General features: G+C 41.6%; 1 protein-coding gene across 2 annotated transcripts in view; it reads left to right on the top strand.

The window, feature by feature from the left end:
• Nucleotides 1-14,280, top strand: part of HSD17B12 (hydroxysteroid 17-beta dehydrogenase 12) — a 191,582-nt gene extending 177,302 nt beyond the window's left edge. For both annotated transcript variants that reach the window (XM_043548218.1, XM_037900084.2), the window contains 3 exons: nucleotides 5,125-5,190; nucleotides 12,400-12,549; nucleotides 12,798-14,280. In XM_043548218.1, coding sequence (XP_043404153.1) covers nucleotides 5,125-5,190; nucleotides 12,400-12,549; nucleotides 12,798-12,902 — 321 coding nt within the window. In that variant the 3' untranslated portion in view covers nucleotides 12,903-14,280. The remainder of the gene's footprint in view (nucleotides 1-5,124; nucleotides 5,191-12,399; nucleotides 12,550-12,797) is intronic.
• The last annotated feature ends 7,979 nt before the right edge of the window (nucleotides 14,281-22,259 follow it).

Here is a 22,259-nt window from a genome sequence, read left to right on the forward strand (position 1 = left end):
TGCTCTTCAGCCTGGCCACCTCCTCCTGTAGCTCTCCCACCTGCTTCCTGAGAGATTCCACCAGCAGCCACCTTTTGCACTGGATGGTCGCCCCCGCAGCCTGGCTTTCTGAGAGTGGGAAATGCAGGCCACTGTCTCTGTAAATCCACACCAGGATCTGGGTAGAGGCATCCATGGTTAGCTTGTCTGTCTGGATACAGGCGCAGGTGGAAGAGACAGGAGCAGCATTGGCACTGGCAATGCCACCCTTCCTAATCATAACGACAGTATTACAAATTCCTCTCAAACTCCCCTGTTTGCTAGCTCCCCTTTGTTGCTTAGCTTCTGGCTTTAAGGCCTTCTCTCCTAGGTCAGCCCTATCACACATCACATTCTTTTGACAGCAGCCTACCTGTCGTGCACCCAGAACGTGATTGCCGACGCTCTCGTCAGAAACTTTGCAACCAGCCACTAGTGACAGTTGTACGACTCTGTGATCACAGACATCTTTGGTCAGTGGGGAACCCCCGTTAGGGATCTTTTCACGTCCCACAACAACACCAAATGCACCCAGTATTGTTCCCGGGGAGGAACTGGAGCTTAATCACAGGGGAGAGGCCCTAGTCATTGGTTGGTTGAACCGGACGCTACACCTTCCCCCCTTACCCCTCTTACTACGAGTAATTCACAAGAGCAGATGAGAGAAAGCAACAACCATCCTGATTGCCCCCTTCTGGCCTCACCAGTTCTGGCTCCCACTTCTCCCCTACATGTCAAAGCACCCTCCACTCATGCTTCAGATGTTTCCAGAGCTACAAACCCAACACAATAGCAGACTCAGACACCCCAACCCACACACACTTTGACTGACGGCTTGGTTTTTGGATGGACACCTCAACTAGCCCAGGAGTGCTCTCTAGCAGAGAGAGGTCCTTTCAAGCAGTAAAAAAAATAAAATAAAAAAAAGCCCTCCACAAGACGCTCATACTGCACCAAATGAACACATTTCACTTCTTGGGCTACACAGCAGGGCCTTATCCCTGAAGTTATGGGCATCCCACTACTCTTGGAATATTTTCTTTATCTGAAGATCTCGGGACTTGACCTCAGTTCCATTTAGGTGCATGCAGCTGCCAATAGAGTCTTTTACCCACCGGTAGATTGCCGTTCGATATTTACTCACCCCTTACTGTACGGTTCTGGAAGGGCCTTCTGCGGAAATACCCTCCCATTCAGTCTATCACCCACCAATCAGACTTTAACCTAGTCCTCGCTTCGCTGACAACCACTCCCTTTGAACCGATGGCCTCCTGCTCACTGTCCCTCCTGTCCATGAATGTCACTTTCCTCATCGCCATTACATCAGCTAGGAGGGTTGGTGAACTGGGAGCTATAATGGCCAACCCCCCTTTCACCCCTTTCCATAAAGACAAGGTCTCTTTACATCTTCACCCCAAGTTCCTACCCAAGGCGGTTTCCCAATTCCACCTCAGTCAGTCCGTACACTTACTTACCTTCTTGCCCAAGCCTCATGCCTCTAATGACGAAAGGAAACTTCACTTGTTAGGCATTTGCAGTCCTTGGCTTTTTATCTTGAGCGGACTATCTTGAGCGGACAAAGCTATTTTGGAAATCTCCAAGGCGCTTTGTTGCCATAGCAGAGAGAATCAAGGGTCAAGCCATTTCCATCCATAGAATTTCCAAGTGGGTCTCAGGGTGCATTATGTGCTGCTATCGATTATTGGGACAGTCCCCACCTGAAGGGATTTGGGCCCATTCCACAAGAGCACAGGCATCAACCACATTCGCACTTCACAATGTCCCCCTCGTAGATATGTGGAGTTTGGTATTATGGACAGATCAGAGGTGGGAGTTGACATCTCAATAGTGAATGAAAGATGATGGTTAGGGTGGAGATTGACTGTAAAGAGCCTTGAGAGTGGAGACCAGCAGCATGTCTGATGTAATAAAGAAGGGGAAGCCAGTGCAGTTCAAGGAGAGGAGTGACATGGTCAAACAGAGGGTCTCGGAAGGTGAACTTTGCAGCAGCATTCTGAATGGAAAATTTGCATTTGTCAAGACTAGTGGAAAGAATGTTGTGGTAATTAAGATGTAAGAACTCTCATCCACTGGATGAGAGTTCTAGTTGATGAAAGCTCCTTTTGAAACAATCACTTCCTGTGAGCTAAGTTTCTTATGTTGAAGGTCAATTTCCTGGTAGCTTCAGTTAGTAGAATGAGTGAGCTTCATACTCCAGTGACAGTATATCTTATGCCATTTGGATAGTCTTTGCTTTTTGTAAGGGAGGAACTGTCTAGAACTCTCCAATGGCACTGCAGATTCAGAGGTGGATGTGGCTTCTTGTGTGAGGGAAATGGCTCAGGTTCTCATCCTCTGCTGCCATATGAAAGAACTAAAAAATCTTAAGTGTTTGGGATTTTTCCATTTGTCATATGCTGGGAAACTGAGACACAGGAAAGGGACCCCTGGAAGATTTCTTCCAAGAAACACAATTACAGGGTATTTGTTCCATTCTTTGCTGTTATGTGTGGAAGAACTGCTTTTCTTCTACCACAGTGGCTGAGATTATTAAATTTGCAAATGACTCTCCTGAGGTCTACAATCTGTAGAAAGGCCCCATCTGCAACTCTGAGATTCTCTCCCCCTCAATATATGTTAGTTTTATCTGCGGCATCCTTCAGGGCTAAGTTGATGTCCTTAGCTAACTAGACAGAAGATGGAGAAGAGTGTTTGACTCTCGCTCAATTTACCTGTAGAGATGTCAACATTTACAAATGCAGTGAAATATCCTTAAAGGAAAACTCCTCCTCCTTCATACTGTGTTTTGGCATGTGAGGAAAGTAGGTATAAATGTTGTGCCAGGCCACTTCTGAGTGCTCTTGATTGGGTGTGGGAATGGAAGTGTGTAAGAGAGCTACCACTGTGGATTACTTTTGCTGTTGCAGGCACTGTGTTTACTTATACTTTTTTTTTTTTAATTAATCAGGGATAGAGGGAAGAGAGAAAGTGATGGCTTCTACACTTCAGCCTTATTTGAAGCATGTTGTCTATTCTTGAAGTTACTATTTTCAGTTATTTTAAGGCTCTTTGAGGAGCTGGGGTGCCAACAAAAGTAAAATCTTATACAAATGTCTGTCTGTCTTGAACGATTTAGCTACTGGAAATACGTATTTAATTCATTCGCACAGTGGAAGTGGCTAAATTCCTGCTTTTTGAACCCATGTAAAATGAACATGCTATTTTTGTTTGCAAAACTTTCAATAAAAATGGCTGGCAGTTCCTTTTTACACCTTATATTTTAAAGTCAGTGTTTGATTGTGGGATTACCAGTCATGTCAGATCTGAAATTCTCTACCTGACATGAGGAAAAGGAATCACTTTGTTGATTAACAGAATACCATGGTTAGCCAACTTACATAGGAATAATGTATGGGCCTGATTTTATTTATTTTAAATACGGTAGATGCATGAGTGTATGTCTCTTGTGGTGTGCAGTCACCACATATGCAAATCTGGCAGTGGAACATGGAAATGACTAACAAGCTATTTGCATATGCAGGTACCACCGGGCCTATGCATGGTACATGGCAGCTGTTTACAACTAGATATCTAACTTGTTTAAATTATAGATATTTTAGTAACTGACTTGGGTGTGGTCTAGATGGCCTGGTAAGCTTTTCTTCTAAATGCTAACTTAATTTGTACATGTGACTTGAAGATGTAAAATCCATGGACCCATCTGTCATGCAGTAAAACCTGGGGTGTTTTTTTCAGCGCTTGCATATGCTCAGGTAGATATCTATAGAGATATTGTATTGTGTGGGAGTATACCCTCTTTGCTTTGTGTACGGGCTGAGAAGTTCAGTGAGATGACCACTTAATAGAAATGAGTATGGCTACTACAAATTTAACAAAGCACTGGGTATAAGTAGGACTTTTACTAATGTAGTAGTGATGGTGACATGATCAATGAAAGAAATAGCTAAACAGATGTAATATTTTTTTCTTGACTATGTCTTTATTGATGCAGCTCTGAAGCAGCTGCTGCTATCTCTCGTTCATCTTTTTTCTCCAGAGCTGATTTTTTTCTCAAATAATTGAAGTTAAAGTAAATGGTAAATAATTGTATTTAACTTCATAATATGAATAAAATGCATTAGTTCTTTCATTGATCAGTACATCCTTGTTATTGTTAAGTCATGATACTTGGATCTGGCGCCTTTTGTGTTTTACCTGGGTGAAAAAGCAATGAAGGAGAAATATGGTTTGGAAACCTTATGGTCCTAAAAAATGTTGGAGTTGGTGAGTAGCCTTGGGTTATTACAGCACTGACAGAGTGTTAAATTGGAAGTGGTGTCTTCATCATTTGGGTGTGAGTATGGAAGGAGGGGAAAACAGCGGGGTCTGTTTGCTGTATTAAGCTGTGAGATGGTGTCTTGATAATCCTTACAAATTTCCTTCCTATATCACCTTTTCTTCTATAGGATGTTGCACTTGTAACTTGTAAACCTCCAACTGAGGGAGAATGAACAGTGGTGTTCTTCAAAGCCAGCAAATGCCACTCTTGTAGTGGACATACTAGTGTAAAATAAGGTGGCATTTCTGTGAATGCAGAACTGGAAAAAATTCAGATATCTAAACATTTCAGTTTTACAAAGAGAAACAATTTTAATTGTTGCCATTTTTTTTAAATGGAGAAGTAGTGGCAGATAACTACCTTCCTATAAGAGGCTAAGCAAATCAGGCATTTAGCAAGAAGCCATTTTACTGGACTTTGTTATATACCAGTTCCAGTCCCTTTTCTCTTTGGACTAGAGAGGGGCCTAAGCCCCAGAAATTAAATCTGCAACCAGATTTGAACCTCCAATAGTTCCAAGGGTTTTGGATCTTCTGTTTTGGATTGGGGAAATCTTTGCTCTGAACTGGCATCTCACTTGTATAATGCACTATGAATCTAGGGTTTACTGTAATCTACAAACTTTATTTGAAAACGAGTTTGTCTTTTTTTAAAAGTGTTTAAGATGTGTAAATAGTCATCTAGAACCTCCTGAGAAATATTGACAAACTACATATATATTAGTTTCCACTTTGATATATACTGTGTGTCCTCCCCCTTCTTTGTAGGCTTTTGTGGATTTCTTCTCTCGAGGCCTCCATGTGGAGTACAAGAGCAAGGGCATCATTGTACAGGTGAGTGGAGTTTGTTTCATTTAAGTATCCCTGTTATTGTGTGGTTACCACAGTAACAGTTGTTGTCTTGGCAACAAAAGGAAATCGTCCCATTCACTCAAAAATGTGATGATGATAAACCATTAAAGATACAGTTTCTCTTTTTGTTTGTCCCAGTAGCAGTTGTTTCTGAACTCTTCCTGTTGAAATTAAGTATAAATGACTTAAAAACAACAACCAAAGATGAGTGTTACAAATCATTAAATATTAGAAGATCAATATAATTGACAGAACCTGTTATGATTTTAGCTACAATATATTCCACAAAACTGATTGATTGTAGTTACATACTGACTGGTTACAACATTCCTTAATCTCCTGGTATGTTTGTCATGACATTATGCACCAGAAATCCAATTACTAACCACACTAAGGACTAGAACACAGAACCTAAATATCCTTTAGTTTATCACTAGTTACGAATAATGCTGGCAACTCTAATAAAGTATGTAACAGTAAGATCTCTGCACTCGCAGTTGCTTACACTGTGGGGAAACGTAGCAGGAAGAACAGCTTTGAATCGGGCAAATAGGTTCATTTTGAATATCAGATTCCAGTTGTATAACTTCACAACTTGATATTCGTATTACCTCATTTAATAGGTTTTTATCTTTGCCTTCTAGTTTACCTGCAGTAACTTAGCTGTGTTTACAGTAGACCAGTGAACCATCTGGATACAAATTAAGAAAACCAGGGCTTAAGAGCGCTGAATCCAGCTATGTGACACCGGCTGGCTTTGTTTGCAGGACCGTGTGCAAACCTTTCTGTAGTTTTTGTTTCTCACATCCCTTGTGGGTTTGCTTTGAGTTTCAGAATTGTTTGAACTCAAAAACTCAAAGCAGTACTCACATGACCCCAAGTTTTGCCTGTTTTTGGGTGTCACAACCAATGATTTTTTTCATGGTTTTCACCCCAGAGCATAAATCAGGGTTGGTGAGAGTTTCATAAGACCCTGTCTACTCTACATGTACAGGTGTTATTTCTGTAAACCGTTTGGAACACTCATCTGATCTGGTTACAAACATGGTTGAGTTGTGTCCATAGCTACCACTTTGCCTGCCCATATTTTGTATCATGTGATGTTAGAAAATTGTGGTGGCTCTTAGTGCTTCAGCAGCAGGTCATGCTCAGAGGGCATACATGTGGCATATCAGGTGCAGCATGAGGCAATCTACGCTGGGATGTCCTGCCACAGAAAGCTTGGAGGAAAGGAGGACTGACCAGGCAGGTTACACAGTCAGGGAAACAATGCTACGTGATGCTAAATAAATAAATAAAGTCTTTTAAACAAGGTACAGGAGAACAGTTATGAGCTGCCATTGTTAGTGAGTACTAGCCATGAAGTGTCTGGACACAAACTAGGTTTTCACTAACTGGTTAAGAACATCTCAGATGTGTTGAGTAGACATGTCCTTAGGCAAGGAACATCTTGTCTGTTTCGTGGCTTTTCCTTTTTAGAGCATAATAAAAATGTAATGCTTGAAATGCCGTTTGTCCTTGTTGCTCAACAGTATTGTGCGGACAGTGCTAGGAAAAGGACAACTTTTGATTCAATAAGCTATTGCATGCAATGTCCCTACAATGGCTTCCTTGTTTAAACCTACACTAAACTTTTTCTTAAAATTCCTAACTGTACCACTGGTGCAATTTCAGTAGGAGTACCAATGGTGAAACTTTAGTGTTGACAAGGCATTGGTGGCTGATGATGTTTTAAGTATTGTTGCGCAGACCTGCTCTGAGCCGGAATAGATGACATGGTAATGAAAATGCAGTCAGTATGACACTTTTACACAGGCAAGAAAACTTAGTGTAAACATGGGAGAACCTCCGCGGTGTCCTCCCCCCCAGAGTGTAGCTTCTAAACTTTTCTAGCACAGGATGTAGAGAAGCTGAGAACGTGTGTATTTTGCAAACTTAAACTTCACTGAAAGCTGTTGCTCTATTAGGTTTGCCTGTCTTCCTGCGAACAAAGTTTTCCCCTAGCTACCAGCGTGTTTTCCGAAAGACTTTGATATCCCAAATGTGTCAAGGTAATGAATAGTGTCAGCCTGGCTTCACTTCTCGGGCATGCTGGCTGTGGGCTCTCAATTGGTGGTAGCTCCATCTCCTCCCTAAATTTAAATGAATAGCCATTCTGAGTTGTGTGGGCCTAATAGCTGGTGATCAGAATTTCTCATGTTAATTGTGCTAAGCTATTGGTCTTTCTTCCCTACCCCAGTCTGAGCCCCTGTGCCTACCACTAATGAACATTAGAGGCATATCTTTAAAGCTTGGCCAACGTGTCTCCTTCATTCCCTTAGGAGTACTTCAGCCTCTTGATAGCTGAAGTATGGGGTAACTGTTTGAAGTGGCATGTCCTCAGCTTATACCAGACCAATAGAAAACACTTGTGTGAAAAGCAGAAACATACAACAGCTTGCTAATATACTACTTCTGAAACTCAGTACAAGTTGTAGCAATGCTGCCCGAGTGAAAATGCCTTCTCTTTGGAAGCCAGGTTTGATCAGTGTGGCTGTACTGTAATGCAGAGAAACTTTTAGGTTCAGAAACAAACTCCTCTCTGACTCCACAGGCCACTTCCAATCTTCATTTGGAGAATAGCAACTAGATAGTCTCAGGGTCAAGTATTCCTGTGTGTGTGTATGGGGAATGGGATAGAAATCTATAGTGGAAAGTAGCTGCCAAGAATGAAAGGAATATGGAAACATGTAAGGATTTCTCGCAAGACTAACTTGCAAGTTCACTGTTAATGGGGATGCCTATGATCTATCTGCAGAAACATGAGTCTCATTGGGATATTCCGTCTGAAGGGGTCACTGGGTTCTTCTTCCTTCTGTTCATTTTATTCCTATTTCCTGCTTCAGAACAATAGGCAGAGAACAGCTTTCTGTCAGTATCGTGCATTTTTGCCTCTTTTCAAATACTTTAAAACATATTTTAAAAGTATAAGGAAAGAAAAAATCTTACTCTATTTACATTTCTTCCTAATACCGCTATTACAGTATTCAGGCAGTGGCATAGTACTGGATTTTCTTTCACACTTCTCTGTTTGAAGGATTTTCCTTGAATATCTGAGATTTTGTTTTGTTGTTCTGTAAAGTGGTTTGGGGGAGGGGGGCATTAAAGAGGCTTTTTCATAGAAGCCTGAAGGTCCCTTCCTGTACCTCCCAGGTGGGTGGTAGTACCAGAAGATCTGAATGCAGCAGTTTCTCAAGAAGCATCAGTATAAAAAGATTATGGTCCAATTAGTCTTCCTTCATATAGGGAGTGAGTGTGGTTTACAAGCTAGTGCACAAGCCAGGGACACAGGACTCTTGAGTTCCGTTCATAGGTCTCCCACTGATTTATATGATCAGCTGCTCTACAGACTTTTCTGGCCTGAACAGTGTAGTGTCATATGCAAGCACCCAGTTTTACCCGTAGCAAACCTTGCTTTGCTTACAGCCTTTCAATCTCTGGATCCCAGTTGAATAAAACATCTCTCTGAATAGTTTTGCCACTTTTGTATTTCCTAGGAAAAATTAACAGCTTTCAGGACATATAGGAGCTTTAGCCCAAACAAAAGATTGCATTCTTAGTGAGAGATGGTAGAGCTAATGTTTCTGAAGCATTTTTTTCACTATAGAATGCAGGAGACAAAATGTTGTTCCGTAGTCTTACAACTTCTAACAACGTTGAAGTGTTTGGAATAATGGCTAGAGAACGCTATGCATAAATTATCAGCGGTACAGCTTATTCCCACTCTGCTCAGTTTCTCTGGGCAGACAGTGGATTATCTTTCAGCACCATCTAGTTGTGCATCGAAGTAGTGCAATTTGTACGTAAACTTCTTTTGTTTCAGAATGGTGTGGCTAGTTAAGACTGAAACTGTATTTTGCCCAAATTTGCAGAAAGGTGTTGAGGAAAAAGAAGGGGACGTCTTAAAAGAAACACTTGCTATATTTTACTTCAAATAGCTTGTCCTCAAAACTTCATATGAAACTTACGGAAAAGATGCTGGCAAGATTTACAGCCTTGAGACTCGAAAAGGGATTTTGGAGAATTTATTCACTGATGAATTTGGAATTGCCAAATAGTCAGTCAAGTTCCAGCAGACTTTTGAAAGGCACCAAATGCAAAGTAGAACCTTTTAATTTAAAAAGTACAGGCAAAATGTTCAAACTTGGGTGCCTAAAGTTAGGCACATAAATTCATATTTAGATACCTGAATGAGTGGTGTGGTTTTACAGAGATGCTGCTGACCTATAAAGAGATCTGAAGGCATTTACACTTCTGAAAATCAGACCACTTTAATAAAAGTGCCTTTCTCCACATTTGAAAATTGTGTGCTAAGTCTTTAAGCCCTTTATTTGCAAAGAGCCTTGAAAGTATAAACTGATCACTGGGAGTATTGTTATGATGACTTTAAAAAATGCACTTGGGGGGTGAGGGGAATCCCAATGTGCATTAGCCATTCTTTTCCCTGAATTCCCCAATCAAGTCTTGTGTGCTTGGGACTGTTTCAGCCCATGCAGAAATGTACCTCCTTGTGGAATGGAACACAGTGACTAGCAATACTTTAGAATGGGAAATGGACTTCCTTATACAACGAAAGCAACAAGGAAATCTGGGAAGACAGAATGAAGTTACCTAAAATTGGAATTAGCTCAGAACACTGGAGCTGACACTATTCTCAAAGTTCCATAAACAAGCACAAGTACCCTGATTTGAAATCCTCTGCAAGAGATTTACCCATCACCGCACTCCTTAATGTCACACTGCGGCATTGGTTTGGTAACAGGTCTGCCTACTGAATCGTGAGCCCCACTATTGCACCACCTGGATTCTCCCAGCAGTTCTTCTGTCCAAGTACTGATCAGGACCAATACTCTTTTTAGCTTGTGAAATCTAACAACATCATAGCCCTGGGTTATATGGCTATGGATTATTAATGCTCTTGAATCCTGATTGTATTTATTTGTGTTTGCGTGTGTATGTATATACGTAATATACACATGATAGATTGTGATTTCACCAAAAGGTGATCAGATTTTTTTTAAAGTTTAACTAAAGTTCATACCTTTTTTTAGAATTCTGCTAGCTACAGGTTACCTAACGTACACTATGAACTTTGTTTCTTCTTGCCATCTTCAATAGATATACGTAGAAACTGTCTGAAAACACACTTAGAACTATTTAGGGAATCTGTTTTCACAGCATTATCAGAATCATAAATTGTACAGATTGTTAATGTAGTCATAAATGATCTGGAAAAAGGGGTAAACAATGAGGTGGCAAAATTTGCAGATGATACAAAAGTGCTCAAGATAATTAAGTCCCAGGCAGACTGCAAAGAGCTACAAAAGGTTCTCTCAGAACTGGGTGAGTGGGCAACAAAATGGAAGATGAAATTCAGTGTTGATAAATGCAAAGTAATGCACATTGGAAAAGATAATTCCAACTATATATATAAAATTATGGGGTCTGAATTAGCTGTTACCACTCAAGAAAGAGATCTTGGAGTCACTGTGGATAGTTCTTTGAAAACATTCACTCAATGTGCAGCGGCAGACAAAAAAGACAAACAATGTTGGGAGTCATTAAGAAAGGAATAGATAATAGGTCAGAAAATAGCCTATTACCTCTATATAAATCCATGGTACACCCACATCTTGAATACTGTGTGCAGATGTGGTCACCCCATCTCAAAAAAGATATATTGGAATTGGAAAAGTTTCAGAAAAGGACAACAAAAATGACTAGGGGTATGGAACAGCTTCTGTATGAGGAGAGATTAATCAGACTGGGACTATTCAGCTTGGAAAAGAGACAACTAAGGGGGAATATGACAGAAGTCTATAAAATCATGACTGGTGTGGAGAAAGTAAATAAGGAAGTGTTATTTACTCCTTCGCTTAACACAAGAACTAGGGGTCACCAAATGAAATTAATAGGCAGCAGGTTTAAAACAAACAAAAGGAAGTATTTCTTCACATAATGCACAGTCAACCTGTGGAACCCTTTCCCAGAGGATGTTGTGAAGGCCAAGACTATAACAGGGTTCAAAAAAGAACTAGATAAATTCATGGAGGATAGGTCCATCAGTGGCTATTAGCCAGGATGGGCAGGGATGGTGTCCCTAGTCTCTGTTTGCCAGAGGTTGGGAATGAGTGACAGGGAAGGATCTCTTGATGATTACCAATTCTGTTCATTCCCTCTGGGGCACCTGACATTGGCCACTGTCAGAAGATAGGATACTGGGCTAGATGGACCTTTGGTCTGACCCAGTATGGCCATTCTTATGTTAAGAAATTGTAATGTCAGGGAATGCCTCTGTGTAAATATGGAATCCACCTCTTCCTGACAAGGCTGTGAGCATGTTTCTCCCAGGCCAGGTATGGTGGGTCTTTAAAACTTAATAGCTGTCTATTCAGGTGGAAGGACCTTGAGGACAACGGTTTAGCTGGAGCCTCGGAGAACTAGTTTTCTCCTACCTAGTTTACGGAGGCTGGTGATAGGAAAAGTGGAAAAACACCAGCAGCAGAACAAAGGAACCAGGTGTTGATGGGAGACACATAAACTCAAGGGACTTATTGAACAGGAAGCTTTGGATAGGAAAGAAGAAAATGGAGGCAGGCTTTTGTAGCATAGGTCCTTTTTAAATGCTGACCAGCCAAGGTCAGAGGCAGCTAGCTGACCTAGAGAAAGGCTCCATGTTTTTGAAGGGAAGGCTGTAGGGGAAGGATCTTTGGTGCACCAGAACACTCTGCCCAGGCCCAGAGAACTCTCCATAGTTATGAGGAAACTGAGGTAAGGGAAATATATACAGGCATGTCTTATTTTCTTGAGATGTGTGTGTGTCATGCTCTTAAGTAAAGAGCAATGGTCTTTATAATCCTGTGGAAGTCTGTCTGTCTTGGAGTTTTGGGAGAGAGGTTGTGTTTAAGCTACTGGGAGGGAGCAGAGGGGGACGGCAGTGGTCCCAGGGGCTGGGCAGTTGGACTGCAGGGTCTCTTGTCTCAGAAGCAAATGCTAGCTAGACTGCAGCTCTATACTTGGAGAGCACACCTAGAGACCCCCAGCCAGGATGTACAATATGAACTTTGTTTCTTCTTGCCATGTTCAGTAGATGTACATGAAATTTTTCTGAAAATACTCTTCACTTACTGTCATCTCTTTTCCTCCCTGCAGAGTGTTCTACCGTATTTTGTGGCTACAAAAATGTCTAAAATCCGGAAACCAACCTTCGATAAGCCCAGTCCGGAAACGTACGTAAGAGCTGCCATCTGCACAGTAGGCCTGCAGTCCCGGACCAACGGATGTCTGCCCCATGCCATTTCTGTAAGTTACCTTGAAAAAGGGGATGTTATTAATTTTGTGTGGTCCTGAGTATGTTCTGCATGTACTCTGACCGTGGAGGAAAGGGAGTGCTGAATTACATTAATTACCTTTTTTAAAATCCTGAGACTGACACTGGTTCTTTCGTACTTAGTCCTAATTTTGTCACATTTGAAGATGTAGAAGAGATTAATTTTAAATTTGTTTGGTGCAGGTGATAACAGTTGGAGTTTTTTCTTTTAATTTCTTAGGGCTGGATCTGTTCTCTTCTTCCCACCTCAGTAGTCATCAACTTGACAATGCAAAAACACCAGCAATTTCGAGCTCGCTACTTAAAGAAAGTGAAGGAAAACTAAGTTGCAGCAACTTGATCAGATGTTTTGACACATGGTGGCTCAGTACCCACAATTCAGCACCAAATAGAATTAATCACATTTAAAATCTTCTCTTGTCGTTTTTACTTTTTAATGGGACCAAACACCAATTTAGGGTGGGATTATGATATAACATGACTTCTTTCCGGCCTCAATTTTCCAATGTTGATTTCAAAATATGCTTGATTTGTTGCTCATATGTGAATATGGGATATTAGCTGGATTTAATCATTAGCTGTATGTAATGTATTTATACCAATGAATAAGGAATTGTAACCCAATGCAAGTAGCTTGGTGTTAAAAGAAAAAATTCACAATAAAGCAAGCGAAAGTGCTACATTATTGAAGTCAGATGGCCTGCGCGTAGTTAAAAAGAAAAATGGAAGTTGATTGGCCATCACTTTAATGTTTTCATTCTGGAAACGACCAGTTATATAACCTCCACCTGTTTCCTGTATTGTGCATGTTTGGGTGAAGGGAGGAATGGTGGCAGTTTGTCTTTCAGGTATACTGCTGGGAGAAAACGTGGTTATTTAAAAAGGCAAGCTAATGTTCAGTGATGTAACCACTCCCAAGGTCAGCTTCAGAGCGCTTGCTAGGATGCTATATGGCTAGTCTTCTAGTGATGTCTCCCCATGTTTCACTTAACAAGCTGTATGTGCATTGGGACACTGGGGAGAAGTATGTGTAACTTCCCCTGGGTGGAGCTGCCTGGCTGCTATGTATGAGTCTCCAATAAAACCATTTCCAGGCTAGTGTCAAGTGAACTCAAGTGAGAAAGACCACCTATTTTTAGTTATTTTTGGTTTTACATCCTAAAAGACCACTCAGAGCTTTCATCTAGTGTACTGAAACAGATTCTTGAACCAACATTTGAGTGTTTATGTGTAAATTAGAAGGATGTACTGTAATCTGTTTTATGAAGTGGAGGGAAGTGAGCCAAAGTACACAATGGGAGTGATTGCTATATATATATATATAAACATCCTAAAACAGCAATTGTTTAAATTCTTGCATCTTGAATATTAATGCTAACTTTTCAAAATATATTATCTTCTGGAATTGTAATGATCTCTTTAAAAGATGCCTGCTGTAATCTGTAGACAGTGTTAGCACAATATAGATAAATGCTACCAGTTACATGCTGCTTGTTGGTTGATCTGTAAAACACAGTATTGGTTCTTGAAATTCAGTGCTGTCTTTGTTAGGGCTGATGGTTAAACTCTTTTTCTGGCACATGCACCAGTCTGTTCTCCGCTGTGGGCCTGCTGATATAAGAAGCTGAATCTTTGAAATCAACGTCTAAAAATGAATATGCAAATTAAAAACAATAAATGAATTTAAATGTAGAGAAACTGCAGAATCAAGTGCTTCAAAAATTTGTTTCTAGGCTGAGCCATGAATGTGTTTTTACAAGCGACTTTTACACCGTGAAAAAATCTACTCTAGGAGGGGAGTGGGTTTTTGGATTACAAAAGATTGGATTGCTAAAATATTGGATAATTTTTAATAGGATATGTGAAATAAAAGCCATCACAGTTGGCACCCTTGGGTTGAAAGTTTTAACCCAGACGGAATGCTCCATTGAGGCTGCTCTATCCTTATCTCACCATGGGGGAACATTGATCAGGGTGTGTGTGTGTGTGTGTGTGTGTGTGTAAAGTCTATACTGCCCCTGCCAGTGTCTGTTTGCTCCGTGGATAAAGATTTTGGTCTCCATTGGCATCAAACTCTTTACCAGCTGTAAATGTACTAAAACTGTATTTTAAAAGTAACTTACATGGGCAATAGCTTCATCATTTTTAGTGGTGCTAGAAATTCTGTGATCTGGAGTTGATTATTGCCCTTGAGAGAATAATTTAAAGCTCTGCTTTTAAGTTAAATATGTTGTATTGAAGCATGAAGGGGCTAACATTTCTGTACATTGAAAATACATGAATACCGATGCAATGGTGCTGATCAGGTATGAGATGAGGATCTTATCCCTTAGCTTTTATTTTGGAGTGGGGGTGATAGAATGTGGGTGGATTAGACTGCATAAGGCCACTGTTTCTTGGCTTGCTTTGGAGAAGACATGGGGTTATTTGACTAACCAATTCTGTGTATATTCTTTTTCTAACACACACATAGAACTGAAATAGTTAAAATAAAAGATTTCTCCTGAACGGTTAACTCTTGAGTTTCCTTTTTTAAATGTTTTACCCTGCTTCGTTCAAATGATAATTGGTGCCTTGTATACAGGGCAACACAACACTTGAAATGATCCTTCCCCACCCCAAAAAGAACTCCATTACTATGGCTTCCTGCTTGTCAAGAATGACAACTAAAAGTGACATTTGTTGTTGTTGGTTTTTTTGTTATATCAAAGTAAACCACTAAAGGGAAATAATTCACGTTCCTGCATGTGTTCCTGTTAGTTTGACCGAAGCTTGCTGCATAGAGAGTGCTAACTTGGAAGAGAACTCTTACATTCAAGCAGAGAGTTCAGTTTTTGAATTGTATAGTACTAAGCACGTTACCAGCATCGTAAATTGCAGCCCAGGAATTACATTCTGATTCTCTAAAATCTCTTCTCTATTTTCAGCTAAAGATGGGCGCCTTCTCCACATCCTCTCTAAAAGTGCTTTGTATTTGCTGTTTTAAAACCTGCTACATTTCTGTAATTGAAGTGATTCCTGTGCATGTACAGTAGTTTGTGAAGTGAGATAAAAATAAGGCAACTTTCCTTTTCTGCACTACATTTTTTCATTTTAATTTTTTATAAATATTCTGAATTATTTTTATAACTTACGTAACTCCAGTTCTTGCATTATTTGCCCACCCTGTTTTCTGAGTGAGGTGGTGGAACAGAAGTGAGGTCAGTCACACGGTAGGTAGGTCTAAGAACATAGTCTCCACAGGGAAAAAAAATCAATAATTATATGGACAGCACAATTACTATGATGCAAATTTGTAACATGGAGATAGAATCTGTGACTTTGGCCTTAAAAGGCCTCTACCACTTGTTCTAAAGAATCGTCAGTAACTGTAGCAGTGCACTGGTACCACTAGATGGTGACAATTACACACGTACTCAATCAGGTCAGACATGTTTCGTCTTCAGAAGGCAGAAGTGGATGGCAAAAATGTAACCAGAAGTAAAGAGGCACAGGAAATCCAGTAATGTAGTTGGGAGGCAGATTAGTGGCTCAATCAGTACAGTAGCATTTATAGTGATGCCTGGCATGGTCTAGGACCAAAAGGTAAATAGCACTTAAAAAACTCATGACTATGTACATATGTGTCAGAGCGTTTTCTAAACTTTTTTTTGCATTGTTGGGAAACCAAATGCTTGGTCTTATTTTGGCTGAGTTGAGACTTTTAGCATTAGAGGTAACATTGCAAACTTCTTGTTCTCTGCCCTGACAGGAGCAAATGCTGCTGCTTGTACAGGCAAGTGAAAAATATTTTCATTATAAGGATGGCCAGGTAGATCTTGTGTAAGTTCTCATAACTTTTACAAGGCTGGGTCAGCGTTTACTCAAACTTGTCTTTTCAAACATGCAAACTCCATGTCCATTACCTAGTCCCAACAAGAAATTGGGGAATTGGATCTCTTTTTAAGCAGATACAATTCATTCACCATGAAGCCCCAGTGCCACAAAACAGCAAGATTTTATTTTTTAGTAAAAATTTTTGAAAGCATTTACGTGTCCTCATTTTCAAAGATGCTGAGCACCTGCAGCTCCCCTTACCGCCTTGGGATTTGTTGGGTGCTCAGTGCTTCTAAAAACCAAGTGAGCATTACATAAATTTACAGAGAACAAATAGAACAAAAGATGCATTAAATGTTTCCCTTTTAAATTTTCCACATATTGAAAGTTACAATTGGTCCAAAATTTTACTTTAAAAAAAAAAAAATGAAAGCATCCTTACTGGATTGTAGGTTCGTAATGGTCAATTGACACTTAATTGATATGAAATGAAAACTGGGAGGAGGAAAGTATGATCACACTGGACAACAAAAGAGAAATGAAGTGAGAGGAGAATGCGGTAGGAGAGAAGCTCATATACAGGCTCCTTGCCTGAGCAATGTGAGCAGAAGGACTGAAAACACTGAGCGGCAAGATCTTGGAAGTTAATGCTTTGTTTCCCTCAGCCATCCTATATTGCATAGGCATTGCAGACTGATGCACACTTGGCAATGTGCAGAAAAGGATGCCTACCTTAGGTTAGGAGTGGCGGTGGTTCTACCTGGCTGATTTGTTGGGGAAGCTTGCAAGAAATGCTCTTTTTAATAGCAAGAAAGAGAAGCCTAAGTCACTACCATAAAGTAGGGTTGTCCTGCTTCCCGAGTGTGAATGGTGAAAAGTTTGAAATAGTAAGATTTTTTTTAATGTCTTAAAACATATAATAAATTACCATTGAAAAGTTTCCAGAAGGACGAGTGGCTTCTTGTCTCTTAAATAGTAGAGGAGAGATTCCCCTTATCAACACACCTAATGCAAATCTGTAAAAGAGGAGTTAATCCTGAAAATCATCAGAAGAGGACAAACCAGTTTTGAGCAGGAGAAAAGGGAGACATACACACAATTCAGAGACTGTGCTGCTCTAACTGTTAAAATTACCCTGAAGGTTAGAAAGGCTGAAAAGTTAGTGTAGAGTAGGGGTGGGCAAACTTTTTGGCCTGAGGGCCACATCGAGGTTCCAAAACTGTATGGAGGGCCAGGTAGGGAAGTCTGTGCCTCCCCAAACAGCCTGACCTCCGCCCCCTCCCACTTGCTGCCCCCTGACTACCCTCCTCAGAACCCCCCACCTATCCAACCCCCCCTGCTCTTTGTCCCTTGACCGCCCCTCCTGGGACCCCCCTGCCCCTAACCGCCCCCCCCCAGGACCTCACCCCCTATCCAACCTCCCCTGCTCCCTGTCCCCTGACTTCCCCAACCCCTATCCACACCCCCACCCCCTGACAGCCCCCTGAGGACTCCCACGCCTATCCAACCACTCCTGTTCCCCATCCCCTGACTGCCCCCCCACAGAACCTCCATCCCATCCAACCGCCCTGTCCCCTGACTGCCCCATGGAATCCCCTGCTCTTTATCCAACCTTCCAGCCCTCTTACCATGCTGCTCAGAGCAGCATGTCTGGCAGCTGCCTGGCCGGAGCCAGCCATGCCACCGCGCTGCCCAGTGGGAGTTCACAGCTCCACCACCTAGAGCGCTGGCGGCATGGCGAGCTGAGGCTGTAGGGGAGGGGCTGGGGGCTAGCCTCCCCAGCCAGGACAGGATAGTCCCACAGGCCAGATGTGGCCTGCGGGCCATAGTTTACCCATCTCTGGTATAGAGCAATGGTTCTCAATCAGGGGTACGCATACCTTTAGGGGTATGCAGAGGTCTTCCAGGGGGTACATCAACTCTTCAAGATATTGGCCTAGTTTTACAACAGGTACATAAAAAGCACTAGTGAAGTCAGTTTAAACTAAAATTTTATACAGCCTATGTCCGCTGTATATACTATACACTGAAATGTAAGTACAATATTTATATTCCAGTTGATTTTATAAGTCTATGGTAAAAATGAGAAAGTAAGCAATTTTTCAGTAATAGTGTGCTGTCACTATTTTATTGTCTGATTTGGTAAGCAAGTAGTTAAGTGAGGTGAAGCTTGGGGTACACAAGACAAATCAGACTCCTGAAAGGGGCACAGTTGTCTGGAAAGGTTGAGAGCCACTGGTCTAGAGCACACTACTGTATCTCTGACTTACCGAGAACAGGGCACAGAGAATGGAGCCTTTTAAAAGTTCTTCTACTGCAGTATACCTAACAACTTTCATCCTTTTTAATCTTCACTAACCTATAGACTATGGTAACTATCTTAGAGAAAAATCCTCCTGGACAAGTGAGTATTTGAAGAATATGGTTCTGAAGAGCCAAAAAACAGATTTTCTTGACATGAGACCAGTCAGATGGAACCTGAAGGAAGCTACTGCCTGCAGCAGATGTACTTAAACAGATTTAAGGTAGAAGATACCTGAGGATTCTGCTGGACACCCATTATCCAGGCTATCCCATCAGTTGGGAATCATCCGGGATAAGCAACTTCCCAGCTGAGGTGAAAAGACACTCTAATTATAGAGAGACAAGGTGGGTGAGGTAATATCTTTTATTGGACCAGCTTCTGTTGGTGTGACACACAAACTTTTGAGCTTACACTGAGCACTTCTTCAGGTCTGGGAAACAGCTGCAACAACACTGCATATGCTAAGTATAGACAGACACTTCCAGTAAAATGGATTAAACATAAAATGTATCCTGGTCGTATTGCTTGTATTCTGCCTATGCTGAAAAGTTGTTTTTCATAAACCTTTCCCTGAAGACCTCAGTAACTAGAAACCTTGTTATCTTCCTGAGCAACTTGCTGACAGGTAACCTCTTCTCGGGATTGCTTAAATCTTTGAGTCCACTGACTTACTTGAAACCAAATATACCCAATTGTTTTATAGAGGCACACATCTGTATCTAAGTTGTCTGTCTACAACTTCACAGATGTTAGTTTATTGTGCGGGGGGTGGGGGAGGAGAGTTGAGAGAGAGAAATTAACCGAAGGAGTTATCTGCAGTATTGAGTATTTGATTCCTACTTTGTAATTTCTGGGTTATTCAATATACCTATGCAGGACAGCCATTAGTGTAATAACCATTAATTTTATATATAAGGTCTATATAGCCTACATATTAACAGGCATGGACTTGGATATGGAAAGTCTTAGATCATGTACTGTGATTTATGAATTTTAACCAAATTTAGTGTCTAGAAATTCACCATGTCAGTTCCATCCACTTGTGGTGTTGATGTCCACCAAGCTAAACACCTGGTACCTTTGAATGTTTGTTGGTACCACTATCATCTCACTGGCAATGACCCTGTTCACCTATTCCTCTAGTACTACATTGCCCTGGTACCTTAAAGTGGACTGTTAATCTGATTCTGAAAGAGTTCCTACAGATCAGAATTCTTTTCTACAACCCATCCATATATCTCCTCTATCTTCAATGCACAGCTCGCGCTCTTGGCACTGAGATACACACAGATTGAGAGAAACACTATTGTGGGGTTGGGCCACAATCCTATACCAGATGCAGCACTTACCCTTCTGAGTTCCCCCAGATTTGAGGGCAATTTTTCCTCAGCACCAAACTCCAAGATGGTTGAGGTGCTATTCTCAGTCTGCTACCATCTTTGGTGCTGATGCTGGCACAAGATCACCATCCAGGTGCTCTTCACCTATGGGTACTGTGCTGTCCTCATGGATGCTGTCACATGATCTCCACCTGGGTGCTGGTCTCTGGCCAGAACCATCCTCTGTGCTGAAATTGCTACCCATCAGGTGAGAGAGGTTTTAACTTCAGCTCCAGTTTTTTTCCCTTCTGAGCTCTTAATCCACTGGACCAGACAGACATTTTCGTGCCTCCAGTGAGTACCACCTCATCCTCCACAGATGAAGCTACTGTATCTAGGTCATCTACTCCAATCACTGATGATTACAAGGAATACCAGGAGCTCATGAAGAGGTTGGCTAACTCTGAGGATCCAGATTGCGTTAGTGCAAGATAATCCTCTTTGGCTTGTGGACATCTTGCATTCTTTTGGTCCAGCTAGAATGGCTCTGTCTATTAATGAGATGACTTTGTGCCCACAGATAAGTGCTCTGAAAAGAGGTATCAAGGACGTGAATAACTTTATTCACATCCCACCCGGGGTGCTCGATGATGGTGGCTGTGAATGAAAATTCAAGACACTAATGAACAAATCCATTCCCAAGGAAAGAGAAGCTAAAACACTTGATTTATTTAGAAGAAAAGTTTACTTCTCATCTGGCTTACAATTTAGAATCGCAAATCACTAGGTGTTACTGGCCAGGTATGACTATTCACATTTGGATGCAATGTCAAATTTCAGGACAAATTACCAGAGGAGACAAAAGAGGAGTTTAAGGCCTTAATTAATGAGCATTGTCCAGTCCTCCACTCTTCTTTACAGGCTGCACTAGACAATGCAGACTCAACAGCCTGAGTCATGGCCATGACCATTACTATGCGTTGTGCTTCATGACTCCAGGGATCAGAAATTCTGCTTGAAGTGCTGCAGATGATAGAAGATTTGCTGGTGAAGGCCCAAGTTTTTCTGGCAAAACTGACAAGGCTCTGCACTCTTAAAAGATTCCAGGACAACTCTGAAGACTTCAGGGATTTATACCCCTGCTGTAGACGAGGAGGAAGCATTTTCATCCTCCTGTCCAGTAAAGAGATCCCTTTTATCCACTATGGCAACCTAATTACTCCAAGAGATTTCAGAGGTCTCAGAAAAAGGGACTGCCTCCCCATGTTTCTCCATCATCTGCTACCACTAGACATTCTTCCACCTCAAAGCAGTCTATTTGAGTTCTTGATTGAGGACAGTGAACCTCTCATGGAGATTTCCCCTCCCTTTGGCAGCAGGCTATTCCACTTCCTAAGGGTTGGATCACATCAGACCAGTGGGTTCCCAACACAGTGGAACTGGGATATACTCTACAGTTCACATAGATGCCTCCCATTCCCTGTCCCTTTCCAGTGACCAGTCCCACAAGCCCATACTGATTAAAATAGTACAGTCTCTGTTGCAGTTATGGGCCATGCAGAAAGTTCCCCCTTGCCTTCAGGGGAGGGATTTTATTCCCAATATTTTATCATACCAAAGGCCTAGGGATGCCTCAAATCCATTCTGGACCTGCAAAATCTCAACCAATTTAAAAAAAGAAGAAGAAGAAGAAGAAAGGTATGGTTACGCTATCCTCTACTATTCAGACCTGTCTCCTAATGACCGGTTTGGTGCCCTCGTCTCGAGGGATGCATACTTCCATGTGGCTATATGCCAGAGTCACAAGAAGTTCTTAAGATTTGTAATAGAAGAGATTCATCAGTTCATGGACCTTCTGCTTGGCCTGTCTTCTGCCCCCCGAGTTCTCAAAAAATGCACAACAGTGATGGCAGCACATTTTTGAAAGATGGGCAGCCCAGTGTATCTATTCCTGGATGACTGGTTGCTCCATGGACAGTCCAGACAGCAGGTGCAAGAAAGGGGGCAGAGGGATCAGTCTCTCTTCCAGTCCTTGGGCCTTCAAAGACAAATCAATTTTTACCAGTCTCATGAGGGGGGCTGACTCAGGGTCTCTCTCTGGCTCTGACTAGACACTTGGCCTCTCCCAAGAGCCACTGCATCCCCACAATGATGAGGAACTGCCTGAGACTACTAGGACATGTCAGCTTACCACATACGTGACTCAGTATGCAGATTGTGCGTACGTGACTTCAGCTTACCT

This window comes from Chelonia mydas, chromosome 6 (genome assembly GCF_015237465.2).
Source record: "Chelonia mydas isolate rCheMyd1 chromosome 6, rCheMyd1.pri.v2, whole genome shotgun sequence".
Taxonomy (NCBI): Eukaryota; Metazoa; Chordata; order Testudines; family Cheloniidae; genus Chelonia; species Chelonia mydas.